A 15347-nucleotide genomic window follows, 5' to 3' on the forward strand; every position below is an offset into this window, starting at 1 on the left:
GCAGAAAGATGTGGAGTGCATTGGTGACAGCCACCCACCCCACACAGCATCCCAGTGGGATCCCCTGCTCCCCCAGTAACCCCTGTGGATACAGCACTGTCACCTGGAGACACCTCCCCACCTTGCTGGCACTCACCTTTGCTCTGCTCCTGTGCCACTTTCTCTGGTGACATGTTCCAGGATGACTCTAAATGTGCACCTTTTCTGTGTTTTCCAGGTTCTCTGGGAGCAGCCAGTGGAGATGAGAGATGGATGAAGGATAGTGATGCAATACCTCTGCCTTCCACTTTTATATCTGTGTATATGTGTATATAGATTGCATATTCCTAATGTACAGTATAATATTTATGTTTGGGATTATTTATTTTGATTTAATATTTTTGTACGTAAAATAATCATTATATTAAGGCTGCTTTTACTATTTTTATTTTTATTGTTAAATCTTGCAGTCAAACCACTGCATTTTGCATACTCTACATTATATGTAGCATTATGACAAGTGATACTTAATTGTCACTGTATTCAGTTGTTTACTTTCAGTCAGTAATTTTCCTTCAGTTATGGGCTGCTTTGGCCCTCCACGGTGCTACACAATCTGCATAGGGGTATTTTTGGCATTTCAATCTGTCTTTATGCAAGGAAATTAGACAAGATGTGCTTAAATTTTTATTTTTAGGGATTAGGCTGACAGCACTCAAGGAAAACATGACAATGAATACTGTGCTAGTTGCATTAGCAATCTTTATCTTTTAGGTATGTTTTGAATTTCACATGACCTCTGTGGCCAGTGCTGAAAGCACTGGTTTGGTGCTAACATAATATTTATTAATGCTCTGTAGTTTTAGTTAATCCAGTGCCTTTATCATTGAAAAAGGGGATAAAGCAGAAAAATTGTCAGGCAATTCAAATCAATCAAGATCTACCCCAGGTTAAGGAAAATTCCTGCAGATGGATCTTCAGCTCAAGCCCCTTTTTTTTTTAGGGTTCTGAAGTGAACTCACTTTAAAAAAAAAAAAATGTATCTTTGTCTCCTAATTGCATGTGCCACTGTGCTTCCTGACTCCATCTGGAAGCGGGGTATTAACTCATCCCAGACAGGCTGATCAGGCCATATGTTTCCCTGGGCTGTGTTCTCAGAAGAGATGTAGTTTCTTACAGACTTTGTTACAAAATCCTAGCATGAAGACAAAAGCATCCCTGTGGTGTTCCCTCCCCATGGGGCTGGTGAGGACTGTGGGGACAGCACACCCAGGGATGGGGACAGTGCCCCCAGGGATGGGGACAGCACACCCAGCCAAGCCACCCCTTCTCTTGGCCAGGGTACTCCCCTGCAGGCACTTGCAGCATTTCCCCAGCTTCCTACTCACTCCCAGACCATCTGCAGAGGGAGGCTTCGCTGCCTCCTTTCAGCAAGATCACTCTGTACCTACAGATGATTCTGCCCCCCTTCAAGAGCAAGCTGCTTTACGCCTACTCCTGTGTTGCTTCGGATCTTCCTGGTGAGGCATCTGTGCTCCTTGCCTCTCCTCATTCCCATGTGCAGCCAGACATTTGCTGTTGGCTTTTATTTAATCAAACTGAGGAGCCATGTCCCTTAGGTGTGGTGGCTCCTGCCTGTGCATAGCCCTCAGCTGAGGCATGCCATGCTTTCACAGAGCTCTGCAGCACACTGAACAGGGTGATGTGACCAGGTTGCTGTTGTAGTCTATGACTATGTCCCGTATCTCTTTCTCCACAACTTTACTTAGTGATAGGAAGGTGCTGCCCTTTCACCTTTTATGCCAAGGCAGCCAGGAGCACAAAGTACAAGGAAAGGAAGCTTTTCAGCACAAAATTACCAGCAGTTTGGAAAACCAAAGAGGCTTATCTGCTACTCCAGATAACTCTTTCCATTTTGGATGCAAGCAGTTACCAAACACAACCTCGGGATCTTGTGTGAGTCTTTTACAGAACTCCCCAAAGGATGTCTAATCAGTGTGTTACAAAAGAGTTGGATCAATGGTGATAAATGATCCAATCCCTGAATTCATAACCTGTGTGTGTGCCAGGCTGTGTTCAGCCTTTGGAGTGAAACCTGTCAGCCTGGCAATTAGGGATTGACACATTCCTGTCAGCTAGGAGACACCTCACAGGCGAGCAGGGCTGTGGTACAGCCCAGAGCTGGAGAACTGGTGAAGGAAAGAGGAAAAAGGGAAAGAGAAAGAGAAAAAAGGGAAAGGGGAAAGGAGTAATAATGGAATAGTGATTTTCTAATAATTGCTTATATATAAATTCTGTAGGGGAAAAGGGAAAATTGCACTATGAACTTCAGAAAGAAATTGTGGTGCTTTACCACTGTAAGTGAAGTGAAATGAAGTGAATGGCTATTTATAAAAAGAAATGCTATTTCGACCTGTACAAATTCATTTCTACCATATAGTTTCAGGGCAGCTATTAACAGAGCTAGCAGAACCTAAAAAAATACAAAATAAACTCTAAGGGAAAAAAATGACAGAGCACCAATCCTGACATTCCTTAATGGTCATCGTTAAATAGAGCAGATTTTGAGGAACAGAGACAATAGACATTTCTTGTTCAGGAAAAAACTCTGGGTTTTGTATATCAATGCCATTATTTTTCTACAAACTGGGGTATTTTTTTGCAAGCACTTTCCTGTACAATGTTTCCTTTCTTTCTGCTTATACTCAAAAGGAAATGAGAATACCTGTATGACATGTCTGTATGGTCTTGCTGCATTTGCCATCGTATTTCAATACCTGTGTCCTACAATAGAGGCAAAATACTTTGTACACAAGGGAATAATACATTTAATGGTAAACATTTTTTTCTGTGCTGGTGTTTATTTCCAAGGTGTGGGTTTGATTGTCCCATGAAAAAGGAATGAGGGATGTGAAGAATGTTGTTTTTATGGAGCCCTGCCCCAAACCTATGTTGGAGTCTGTGGACCAGGGACCACCTTGGAGAATGGCCATGACCACCCACTCATGTCCTGGTGGCTGGAGAGGCTGATGCTCCCAAATTTCTGTCCAGAGAGGACTGCTCCAAGGTGCATAATCTGCATAAGCACATCTCAGAATGTCCCATGCATTGTTCAGATGTGTTTGGTGAGTGGCTGGTGCTGCCCTCAATGACTGGGGACATCCTTTGACATGGCATGTAAGAGAGACAAGCAGTTAATTTTGCAAATGTTTTTGAAGGATGAGCTGGGATAATGGCCTGGTCCACACCACTTCTAGTGTTATGGAAAGAAATACAAAATTAAACAAAAATCAACTTTTCTAAATTAGAAAAGATAGTATCAAATATACAAGAAAATTCAGGCAGAAGAAATTTGGTTTAAAAGGAAGCAAATGTAGGGACTGCCTCTCAGGATGACAATCAAGTGTTGAAGTGCAACCAGTGTTACATCACCACTGCCCCAGATACTGCAGGTAAGAGTGAAGTTGCAATTTCTGTCTTCCCTTATATGTTCCTCATGCTTTGTCTCAGAAAATGCTGCAGATCTCTTAGTGCTGGCAGGTCCAGCCTTTTCCAGCTTCTATTTTTTTCAAAGGAGAGAGGATTCCTCCCTTGTGCTGTCTGAAACACTGTCAGATGCAGAAAACAGAACATGCAGTGTTTCAAAAGCTCAATTCTTATTTTAAATGACCAATCTCGTAAAAATGTCTTTTCTATCATTTATCCATAACAAATTATTACAAAGACTTTAAATGTGAGCTGCTGTGGAATTAATACACAGACCCTGAATCATATTTGACTTTCCAGCCCTGTATAATGAAAGGGCATTTTAACACTTTCAGTGCTTAGGTTCTGTGTGTTTAGTGCTGGTTCTATGGCAACTGCAGCACTCTTCTTCAGTCTCTTTGTGCACTTCAGAGACAGAGGTGATTGCTTGATCACTTTGGCCTTCTGCCCCAATGATGGGTATTTTTTTTCTACAGAAAAAAATAAAACACATTTTCTTGAAGGCTGTTGGAAAGGCGTGTCTCAAGGAATTAGTCCTAAATCGGGACATTTGATTCATTTCCTTCCTTTCCTCATAGCCACACTTTGAAAATTGAAGAGTGCAGAGAAGCCTGTTCTGTTGAGTCTTTCCAACACAACTCCTCAAACAGATGATTGAGGGCTGACTCAGAAGAAAGCATTCTGTCAGGGGAAGAGCACTGAGGTGAGACACCTCCCATTACCAGGCAAAGGCACAGGAATTCAACCCAACCCAGGTGTCATTAACAGCTGAAGTGGCTCAGCCCATGCCTTAAGTTCTCCCATCACTTGAACTCTTCAAATGGAGAACTCTTCCAGCCAGGTCGTTGTGAGAGAAGTGTTTCAGTTCATCCAGCAGTCACAGCCCTTTGTAGTGTTGGTCACGTTGTGGGAGGGGATGAGTCCCTCTGCAGAACAGATTCCTGGAGGCAGCTCCGGCTTGCATTGAGCAGGAGGAGGAAGCTGATGACCGAAAGTGGTGCCTGTCAGTCTCACTCCAACATTTTCCAAGTATTCTCGCCTCTGAAGTGATCCAGGCAATTGGAATTGTAGCTTTCCAGAAGCAGATTTAGCTGACAAGTTTCTGACCTCTCTTTGCAATAGCGAGATGAAGAATGCTAAGAAGTTATTTTCAGCCTTCACAGAAGAGTCTGAGTTTCCACTTCAAAGTTGGCTTAATTTTCCAGCTATTTAACATTTGCAAATACAAGGCACAGATTTCAGAAAAAAAAAAAAAGCATAGTATTTTGACCTAACCCAAATGCCTTTTATACTATATTTCCTGGGGAGGTTTCTTTTGTTTGTTTGTTTCAAATGAAAAAAAAAAAAGAAAAACAAAACAACCTGTGAAATTTTCCATAAAATTACTTCTGCCTCTCTCTAGTTATAAATATTGATTTTGAAGTTTGGAGCTGTGATCTGTTGACTGTAAGTACAAGAAGATCTGATGTAGGTACCATTTTCAGTAAGGGGAGGTAGAAATTCATTTCTCCTTTGTGTCACTGATCTAGGTCCTTCAAGGCAGGATATGAAATGCAGAGGCTGAGGCCATGCCCATCAATCCATTTCCACCAGGAAAGCCTCAGTTCTGCTGGGAGCAGAATGGTTTCCACATTACATCTCCTCACAGGTTTTGGCACATGCCTGGCTCTAATGATCAGTCTGAGCCGCCAGCAACAAGATCAAGCTGCAGCTAATTAAACATGTGTTGGTAGTCAGTGTCTCCATTTCTTAAGAGACAGTATGAGGAGAAGAGCCAGAAGTCTGGAATAATCTCTGATTACAAAACCCTTTGTATGTGGGGCAGAGGGTGCAGCGGGAGGCAGGGCTCTGATATTCTCTCTGAAAATCATTACTTGGCTCCATTCATATGCTTATAATTTCTTCATCCTTCTTTAGTCTGCGCCTACATTTCAGATGAGCAATTAAATTAATCAGGTCTTTTCTGCATTGTCCTTTTCTAATCCATCCTCTGACCTTCCTCTTTGAAGCTATTCACAGCTCGCTGCCTGCCTTCCTCAGCCCCACACAGAAAGGAGCATTGACTGTGAAACGCTCTCATTGCTCCTGCTGCCGGCAGCAGGGAAGTGGGAATGGCTCCCTGCAAACTCGCTGGCAAGAACAGACACGTCCAGGTTAGTTGCTGGTACTGGCAAATCCGAGTAGCAGTAAATACAGGTGCTGCCTCCAAGCCCCCGCGCAGAGGATGCAAGCAGGTACCAGATGCTGCCAGAGGCTGGAGCTGTGGCCTCATGCATGGCTTGGACTTCCCAGATGAAGTTTCTCAGCTTGGTCCCAGGTGTGAGTAGCCCTTTGGAGCAGGATGCACGTGTGTAGTGGTGGGAGCACGCAGCTCTGCACTTCCCACTGAGGCTGATGCCTTGCCAGAGCTTAGAATAAGCAGGTACACACTGGTGGCAGCCTTTCCCTGCTTCAGAAAACGCAGCACAGCTGAACTGGCAAACAACTGAGACCTAGAATTTCAAATCATGAGCTGCTGAAAGGAGATGTAGGGCAGCAGTGGCCATGGAGGTTGGTTTCCTGGCAGCACAGGAGCAGCACAGTGAGTCTGAGCCTTGTCTGTGGGAGCAGGAGGCAATGGCCTTTCTTCTTACTGTGCTGGGGCTCAGCTGCCTAAACATTTTAAACATTTTGCTGCCTGTCTGTCCTTCAGTGTCCTCATCCCTGAGCATGCCATGTCTCCTCAAACCACATGTCTCAGGGGAACAGTAAACCCAGATCAGTGGCACAGGAAACCCCAGCAGATCACTCTGCTGACTCTCACCTGAGCTGCTGCTCCATTCAGGTAGGGCAAATAGAGAGGTGATACCCTTCAGATGCACTTTTTAGAGATATTTCTAAATTCTGCTGACTGAATTGCTTGAAGTGGGGTGTCCTCAAGACCTTTCAACAGCTCTTGTCAACACCGACAGCTTCATCCTGCTCTGTGTGGAAAAATGCAGTGGGTGTGCCCTGTGCTGGGGCAGAGCTCACCTGGAATAACCCCTGAGAGCTGCCTGCCTGCCCCAGAGAGGCTGTTGCCCAAGATAACCTGAGTGTGTCCTCCTCTTCAGCTTTCCTCCACATTGTGCAAGTGGCATGTGAAGCTTTCCAGGTACGACTTGCGTTCAGGTTTCAGTAAGGGCATTCTCCCATCTGATCATTCCCAATGGTTTGGGGCTTTCAAGAACTCAAATGTATGGCAGCATTTAAACTGGGAGAACCAGAAGCTTTTGACAGCAGGTTTGTCCTGGGCTGTTTGCCTTGGCTAAAGAACTGGTGGCTCCAGCAGGCAAGAACAGCACCAATATAAAACCTGATAACATTGGTGTCTAGAAAAGAAACAATTTCTGGCCTCACAGCTACCTAATCTCTCATGATCTGAGCTACCACCAGCAGCCTGGTTTTGCTAGGCATTTCTCTACCCTATTTTTAAGCAGGCTTCAACCCTGTAAAATGGTAAGTAAAAGACTCTTTTCTTTTTCTCCCAATCAAAAGAGACAATAAAACAGCTTTAAAAACATGAGTCAAAGGACCTTTCCACCTGCAGGGTGGCAAATGAATGATTAACGTGAGGGATTGCAGGATGTCTGTGACACTTCCAGTGCTGTGGCAAAGGAAGGGCAGGATGGCTTCACTCCTGCCAGCTCACCTCCTGCCGTGCCTGCTGACACCTGTCTCTCTGCCAGTTACCCTAAATTGGTTTGTTTTCCCTTATCTTCATAAATGGTCCTGAAAAGTCAAAGTAGCATGGCAGAAGTGTGAATTTACAGCGTAAAGCAAATCATTCTGCTGCACTAAAGACAGCTCCAGGGAGTGAGGGGGGATAGTAGAAAGTTACTTGTTGCTATAGCACTAGGATGTTGTGTGCAAATTGGCAGAGTCCCACCTGATTGCTTTGTTTAGCTTCAAATTGAAAGGCATTAAGTAATCACATGAACTGGGGCCATCTCCCACCCCTTTGTCAGAGAGGCTGGGGGAGCTGAGCTGAGGGGTTCCTGAGCTTGACAGCAGAGAAATACAGACCTGGGAAAAGCTGAAGCACTGGTATTTCATTTCGGAGAGCAAAAGCCTGAGGGATGAGGAGAGGGGCTGGAAAGGAGCAGGAGGGAGGGAAGGGAGCCTGTGACACTCTGCCATGCTGGCATCAGAGGCCAGGGTCCCTCCAGCACCTCAGCAATGCCCAGCCTGAGAGGGGCAGGTTCCTTTTTGAGAGGATAAGTTTTATGTATCCACTTGGCTCTGCATTTCATAGCAGGTGCTGCTCTCCACAGAGTGGGACTGGGCTCCAACTTTTTATTGGTGTGGACTCCAACTCCCAAATGCTATTTACAGGGAAATTGAAGACCGCCTTCAAAATTAACAATAGATGGCTATAAATCTTACTCAGTTACTTAGCAACTAACACAATAAAATCCTAAGGTTAAAAGGAGAAGGGTTATTTGGAGATACCTTGGGGAGCACATAATGGCCATTTGCATTCCTGGGTGGGAGGACACAAAAAAAATTCCTGGGATATTTACAAATGAGTGTACTGATGAAAGAAAAAAGGTGCAATTACTCAGTACCGTTTTAATCAAAATACCTCAGAACAGAGAAATCGAACAAAAAAAGTAATAGTCAAATGGCTGTGATAAAGAGCACTGAGAAAATGTATGATCTCCAGAACTTGTAGAAGGGCTTGTTAAGTTGCTAAGCCCACTTTGTTGCCATTTGTGACATTTGAAGTGTGTGTACTGCAAAGTATCCCTGTAAGAAACATTCAGAGTGAATCTGACCATTACATGCCTGATGGAATATGCCCCAGAAAATCCTACGCAGCGCAAAAAAATTTTAAAACCGAAGTAACACAGCATGATTCATCCCGGCCTGGGTTCCTGTTATGCACAGCACAGATTGAAATTCCATCTCCCCACCTCAAACTGGGGTTGGTGCACAGCCTTTTCTGCCTGCAGTAATTGCAAATCTGGGAGCTGGAATGAGTGGAAACACTGAGAACTCCTAAAAGACCCTCATGGGGGCACATTTACCCAGGAAGAAGGAGGCTTGGTGGAGGAACGATGCAGTAAATTAGAGGTGTAGTCCCCATGAAACTCCTTCAGCAGCTGTGGCACTTAGAGGTATTTTTAAGCCCTCCTTTTGCTGTTCGAAAGGCTTCAGACAATAACTTCCTAATAACAGTGAGACATTTATAACCTTCACGGTACTAGATGGAGACAGGGCTCATGTTGAGCTGTAATTCACCTGCACAGGCTGCTGGCAGGAGGAACCACGAGGGGACTGACTCGGTATGTAACAGCCAAATTCACCTTGACATCACAGAGGGGAGAAATGGATGGGTCCAGCATGAAAATGAGAGCTGCTTTCTGCCTTACTACACTGCTTTCTGTTGGTGCTACCCCTGCCTTGGTGCTGATGGTCAGGGCTGGACTGTAAGAGGCAGAGGGGTGTCAGAGCTGATGGAGGGAGGATGAGAGCTTCCTGCATGTGGGTATTTTGGAGGTGATTTCCTGACATGAGGCACGGTTTGCAGGATAGAAAAGCCAGGGGCACTTTCCTGGAAAGACTAGCAAATTTTCCTGGCTTCACACTCAAAACTGTTTTGTCTGCCAGCTAACTCCCATCCAGAATTACTGGACCAGAGCTGGAAGCAGACTTTCCATGGTCTTTGGTGGCACAAGTTGTCCCCATATTTCCCATCCCCTGGTTGCAGCTACTGCTGTGGACCTGCAGCTCCTCTTCCCAGCTGGTAAGGATTGCCCACTGGGCTGGGACACAATCACTGCTGCTATTGCACATGCTGGTGTCCCACATGGGATGGAGGTCACCAGGAGAACAGAGCCCTAATGACAGCTCTGCCCTGCATCCCAGGCTGCCCTTCTGCACAGATCTATCCCATGCCAGTCCCTGTTCCACCTGCCTTGTGACCAAAAGCTAACACAGGAGCTGTATTATACCTTTCCCTGAGCTCTTTGATTTTCATCGTAATTATTTCTGTAGTATCAGGTACAACAGGGAGCAGGAAGCAAAGAGCATCCCTGTCATTTCCCTCCTCTTGGCCATCCACAACTTCAAAGGGAAGGGAAATGGGTCCAACTCAGTGCATGAATGGAGCAAACTGGGTTTTAAACTGGTTTAGTCATTAGAAGGGCTGGAAGGAGAGTCAGCTCTAGGCAGGTTTGATTGAAACAGAAATGGGAGGGGAAGATCACGTATGGAACAATTTAAGTGACAGCAGAAACAATAATTTGTCAGCCAAACTGTCTAGCATGTATTATACATGTGTGTCTGTTTCTGAGCCTATTTGACAGCAGTATCTGACACCCCCCACCTCCAAGCTGAGTCTGCCTCCACTCAAGAGGAAGATCTCCATGTCTATAAAAATAATAATGCAAAATACCCTTTTGAAAGTAGCTCTTGTGGTAGCACAGGTAGGGCTGGAGCTGTGTTGCTGTCCCCTGCCTACCCAGCCATGCCAGGATGGTGCATCATCCCCTTTGCACATGGTGAGAACAAGGGAGTGGGAGTTTATTTCCTGAGAGATCTTTACTCTTGGCAGCTTTTCTGGGGGAGGAAAGAGAAGAGGAGCATTCAGGCCAATGAGATAATGTATCCCCTCCCTTTCCCAAATGCATCCAGAGATGATGTTCTGGTCTGGCTGTTTCCTTATAGAGAGGGAGCATCTGAGCATCCCTAAAAGGGGGGATGGGGTCCTCCCAAAGAGCCTTTTGTTTACCCTGGATGTCTCAGACCAGAGAGAAATTGTGGATCCCGTGAGATATTTAGGTGAGCAGGAGTCCCTAAGGACCTGACTTCACTGGGGTCTGTGCTACCTGAACATTTTTATGGCTCTGCATGGACCTGATTTCCCCAGATCCCTCTGCAGGCACAGCAGAGCAGAAGCAGTGAGCACTCCTCACCCCTCTTATCTGCATTTTCTGCACTCCCAGGCTGAGCCCTCATCTTCCCTCTTCTGAACATACTGATGCAAGCCTTGATGCTCAGAGCCTCCCCTGCCTTTTGCTTGTGTCCCCCCCTGTGCTTGCAGTATCTGCTGGCATGAGCCTGGAGGACACAAGCATGCAGGGTGACAGGGAAGTTTGGTAGCTTCATGGACAGCTTGGGAGGGGACCAGCCAGCCTTGTTTTAAGTAGCAATTTAGGACTTGCATCTTCATCAGAAGACTGGAGCTGTGATTCAGTACAGCCACACCTCCAAGGAATTTATCCTCCAACTTTGACTTACATTTGCTGTTTTAAACTCATAGCAGATGTCCTCGCCAGCCCTGTTATTGAGGGCGCACAGCATCTCTTGCAACAGCAGAGCAATTAAAGAGGATTTGCAGGTCACCTTTAAAGCATCTCCCACAGCACGTTGAATCTTGTTATAAGTCCTGTATCCAATACTGCTTTTATTTCGGCAGTTTTAATTGGAGTTTAAAATATTCTGAACCTTATGCAAGACACCCAAAGTGCTGGAGATTTTCAGGCCCTCTCTTGCATGACACCCACTCCCTGAAATCCCATTGTCCTTCTTAGAGCTAACAGTAACTCAGCACCCTGATAATGCATTAGACACTGGATACAGGCTAGAGGCTGAGATGTTTCAATATGAGGTCAAAACCCAGTCTGCAACCAGTTGCCCACTGTGTGATGAAATGTATACTTGGAGAGATCGCCTCTTCCCTTGAGAGTTTATAATATATTCATGCACCACTGTATGAGTTGGAAACTGGGAGAGAAACCAAGAAGGAAAATGATGAGGAAATTCAGCAGAAGGGAGCAATAGAGGGAAGCTTGGAGGGTTTTGGAAAGGTAAAAATAGCAACCACAGAAAAACAGAGCAGGGAGCATTCAATATTTTCTCAGTGCCATGAAGAAAGCATATGGAAAAGGAAATTTTCTCCATTATAAAATTCTCCATGTGGAGGGGTTTTCATTTTCCTTAGGTTGGGTTTGTTTGTTTTATTTGGGTTTTTGTTTGGTTGTTTGTTTGGGGGTTTTTTGGTTTTTTAAGGAAGTACAGTATTTATGGTAGGAAAGAGTGAAAATCTCCCTGAAACTTTTTGTCTGAGACTCTTCAAAAGGCCACCGCAGCTCCACAGCTTCCAGCCTCATTTCAGCCTCCCAGGGAAGAAGATATAAGAGAAGAATTGACAAAAATGAGAACTGATTAAATGGAAAAAAGAAATTATCAAAGGGTTACCATTTTAACCAGCTGTGAGGCAGCAAGGCAAGGGAACAAAGAGGCAGGGAAGGAGGGGACGGAGCTGACAGGATCTGCAAACAACCGCAACCCTGGGTGAAGCTGTGAAATGCTAATGGCGAAGCCGCTCCAGCCCCACTGGGGAAGATTTTCCGAGGAGCCCTGTGCTCTGTGAAGCGTTTGCTGCTCCTCCTCTCCCCACAGTTCATTTTGCTCTGCCTTGTGCCAAATGTGCTGTTTGATTGCAAACCCCAGGGGCACGGGGTGGGCATTGCTTTTAGTGCACTGCATGTATGACAAGGGTGGGCTGATGCATGGGCAACCCTATGGCTCCCAGCCCCATGAATCCCAGGCTTCCAGCCCTCCTGGCTCCACAGATCCTAGGATCTCAGCTCACAGCCCCATGGATCCCAGCTCCCAGCCCTACAGATCTCAGGATCACAGCTCCCAGCCCCTGGATCCCAGGATCACAACCCCACGAATCCCAGGCTCCCAGTCCCTGGATCCCAGGATCACAGCTCCCAGCCCCATGGATCCCAGGTTCCCAGCCCCACAGATCCCGGGATTATGGATCCCAGCCCCATGGATCCCAGGTTACCAGCCCCACAGATCCCAGGATTATGGATCCCAGCCCCATGGATGCCAGGATCCCAGCTCCCAGCCCCTGGATCCCAGGATCACGGCCCTGCTGGCCCACACGTAGCTCCAGTAGCACCGTGAGCTCGGGGCTGTAACAGGTGCTTTGCGTCCCACTCCAGCATCTCAGGCCGCAAACATATTTCCTATGACAGTGTTTCTCCTGCACCCTGCTCGTGTTTGTGGATTAAACCTTTCCTCCTTGAGGAGGGGATCCCCGGCAGGAAGCCGGGATGATCGCTCCGTGCCTGGGCCAGTGAAATCCCCTGCACAGCGCAGGTAACCTCAGCGTGCGCCCTGCCGAGCCCCAGCTCTGCCCTTGGGGAGCGCGGCTTCTTTATCGCCACCCAGCTCTGGAGCCCAACGAGGACATCGCGCTGCCCACTGCACACCCGGCCGAGCGCGGTGCTCCGAGGGCGGCCAGGGCCGGGCAGGGCCCGGGGAGCGCGGTTAACCCTGAGCGGAACGACGGCAGCGGGGTGGGGGAGCCGGTCCGTGCCGGGGCGGTGCCTGCCGGGCTGAGGGGCGGGTGAGGGGCGGGAGCGCGGCCGAGGGGCGGCCGCCGGGGGGGCGGGACGGGCCCGGACGGGGCGGCCGCTGCTGCCGCGCACTCGGGCAGGGCTGCGCCGGGCTCCGCGCCGGGAGCGCTGCCATGTTCGGCCGCGGCTCCCGCAAGCGGCTCTCTAGCCGCTCGGTGAGTGCCAGGGGTCCCTCGCCCCTCGTTCCCCGCCCCGCTCCGCTCCCACCTGTGGCTCTGTCCCGCCGCCCGCTCCGGCTGCGCCCCGGCGCCCGGCGGGTCCCCGCCGCCCCCATGTGCCGCTTGCTTGGGGTGCGTCCCCGCTCCAGCCCTTCCCCTGCCCTCTTCCAGCCGTGCGGGTGCCTTTTCCCCCGGGCGTGCCCCTTCCCGATCCCTCCGGTGCCCGTTCCCGTCGCCCTCGTCCCGCAGCCGCCGCTGACTCTGCTGTTCCTTGCAGCTGACGGCGTCGGGGGAGCCGGAGCGGGGCCAGCCCTGCAACACCTGCGGGGACCAGTGCCCGGGCTTCGCCCTGCACAAGTGGAGGTAAGGCCCGGCCAGACCCCCGATTTTCCCCGGCCCGACCCCCGATTTTCCCCGGCCCATCGCCCCCGTCCCCCCACGCTGGGTCCCGTCGCGGCTCTCCCTTCGCGGCGCCCTCCTGGTTCCGAGCGCGTCCGGGGTGCAGGTGTGGCTATTTTGGGAGGGCTTGTGTTAGTCCTGAGCGCGTTGCCCACCCGCGGTGGGGGTTTTGGGGACACGGGTGGGCCACCCCCACACAGGTATGCCCGCGGCCGCCGCCGGTGCGGGGCGCAGCAGGATCCAGATGCGGGACTGGGGTAACTGGTTTGGCGATTACCGACTCGCAGCTTCCCCAGTGCGGTCAGGAGCTCGTCCTGCTGCTCCGGGTCATGCCGGGGGCTGAAGCCGCCCTGTCAGGGACAACCTGGGTGGGGTGGGGTGGGAAGGGAAAAATGGGGCTGAAGGGGTTCTTGCGGTCTGCACCAAACCGCTGCGTGAAACTCCGGCAAAAATAGTATTTTTGGTTATTTCTGTTGTCTTTACAAAGATGGTATTTCTGTCTCTTTACGAACCTGACAGTGCCGGTGCCTGATAAGCACAGCAAGCCCTGGCCTTCTCCTGGGTCAGCCCCTTTTCCCCCTCCCCATGTTCTGCTGTCTCGAAATGAGTTCCTGCTGATGTGCGATCTGGGACTCGGTGATATTAAATCTGGGCTGTGGGCCCTGGGAGCTCTACATAGTCTTAGTAGGCCAGGGAGCCCTTGGCGACCTTTTAACCTTATTTTTCAGGGTATACCCTTTTCTCCAGCATCTGCTGTGCTTGGCGTTCCTCCCAGCCTCTGCCCTACTTCTCTCAGAGCTGTGTCTCACCAGATTAAAGCTTGGATTCAGAGCAAGGATGGGGATTGATATATTCCTGTTGAATTGTATCTTAACGTTTAGCCTTGCAAATCATTGTTCCCTTTGGCATTTGCCGCAGGGTGTGGTGGGACGGGTTCCATAGGCTGAGGTCTGCCCTGAGGGATGCACAGCAGCAGGTGGGGCTTGCCCTGGTCCTCGGGCTGTCCCGGATTTCCTCGTGTCCCTGCAGAGCCACTTTGTAATACTTAAAAGTGCCAAGGAGAACTTTTAAATGCAGGATAAGAAGAAAAGCTGTGGTCACCAACAGTATTTCTCCCCTGCTCCAAGGACTTTTGAGGTGCTGTGCTTCATGTTTCTATTTCTACCCTGCCCCAAGGACTTTGGAGGTGCTGTGCTTCACGTTTCGTAATGTCACAGAGTACAACTGTACAGTAGCTTTTGAAGGATTAAGTGAATTTTGATAGGATCCCACCAGAGGCCAAATGGCCCAGCAGAAGGGGCACACAGCTGCCTGGGGAGTGTCAGATGAGAGGGATGTTGCAGCTCTTTTCAGACTGTGCCCTCTGCATTGGCACACTGTGCCTCTAGGCCACATCCTGCCAAACCCCATGTGCAGGAGGAGCCTCCACCCTGCCAGGACTACCCATAGCCATCTCCTTTGCTGAGGACCCCCAGACCTGGGAGAGGATTTTTGCTAAAACAGTGTGGATTTTTCCAGCTGCTTTCTCTCAGGAGAGAAGTGCTTATGTCCCTCGGGGCAGGAGAAGGATGGGGACCCTTTGGGTATGGGTGGGGTCAGCTCCCAGAGGCATTGCAGCTTTTGTGCTCCAGGGTTTGCATCCCACTGAGCAGGTTAGACCTTACTCCAAGTTTCCTTACACCAGGACTCGATTAGCTGAGAGCCCTCCTGCAGACATTCCCATTTAATTGCCTTGATGTAAGAGTAATTACACAATTAAACCAAATAAAGCAGTCTATTTGCCAGAACACAATAGAGAGGAAATTCGTTCATTTTTCACTAGGCAGTGGTCTATTAATGCCAGGAATAGGTAAGCAGACAAATTATTCCCAATAGTTTGTAGGTTGATAACATGCTGAGGAGCCTGTGCCCTCTGTGCAGATGTTGC

The 15347-nt window shown here is 48.6% G+C and overlaps 2 protein-coding genes across 5 annotated transcripts in view; both read left to right on the forward strand.

The window, feature by feature from the left end:
- The window catches only part of ADAMTS9 (ADAM metallopeptidase with thrombospondin type 1 motif 9), a 79019-nt gene extending 76197 nt beyond the window's left edge, over window positions 1–2822 (forward strand). For all 4 annotated transcript variants that reach the window (XM_071439426.1, XM_071439427.1, XM_071439428.1 and 1 more), the window contains one exon: window positions 218–2822. The gene's annotated coding sequence lies outside the window, so the exon portion shown is untranslated. The remainder of the gene's footprint in view (window positions 1–217) is intronic.
- A 10060-nt stretch (window positions 2823–12882) lies between these two features.
- PRICKLE2 (prickle planar cell polarity protein 2) overlaps window positions 12883–15347 on the forward strand; it is a 103989-nt gene continuing 101524 nt past the window's right edge. Inside the window, exons 1-2 of the mRNA XM_071439430.1 lie at window positions 12883–13018; window positions 13299–13384. Coding sequence (XP_071295531.1) covers window positions 12977–13018; window positions 13299–13384 — 128 coding nt within the window. The 5' untranslated portion in view covers window positions 12883–12976. The remainder of the gene's footprint in view (window positions 13019–13298; window positions 13385–15347) is intronic.

The sequence above is a fragment of the Agelaius tricolor genome, unplaced genomic scaffold (assembly GCF_023055355.1).
Source record: "Agelaius tricolor isolate 1412-34295 unplaced genomic scaffold, bAgeTri1.0.p SCAF_14, whole genome shotgun sequence".
In the NCBI taxonomy this organism is placed as follows: Eukaryota; Metazoa; Chordata; class Aves; order Passeriformes; family Icteridae; genus Agelaius; species Agelaius tricolor.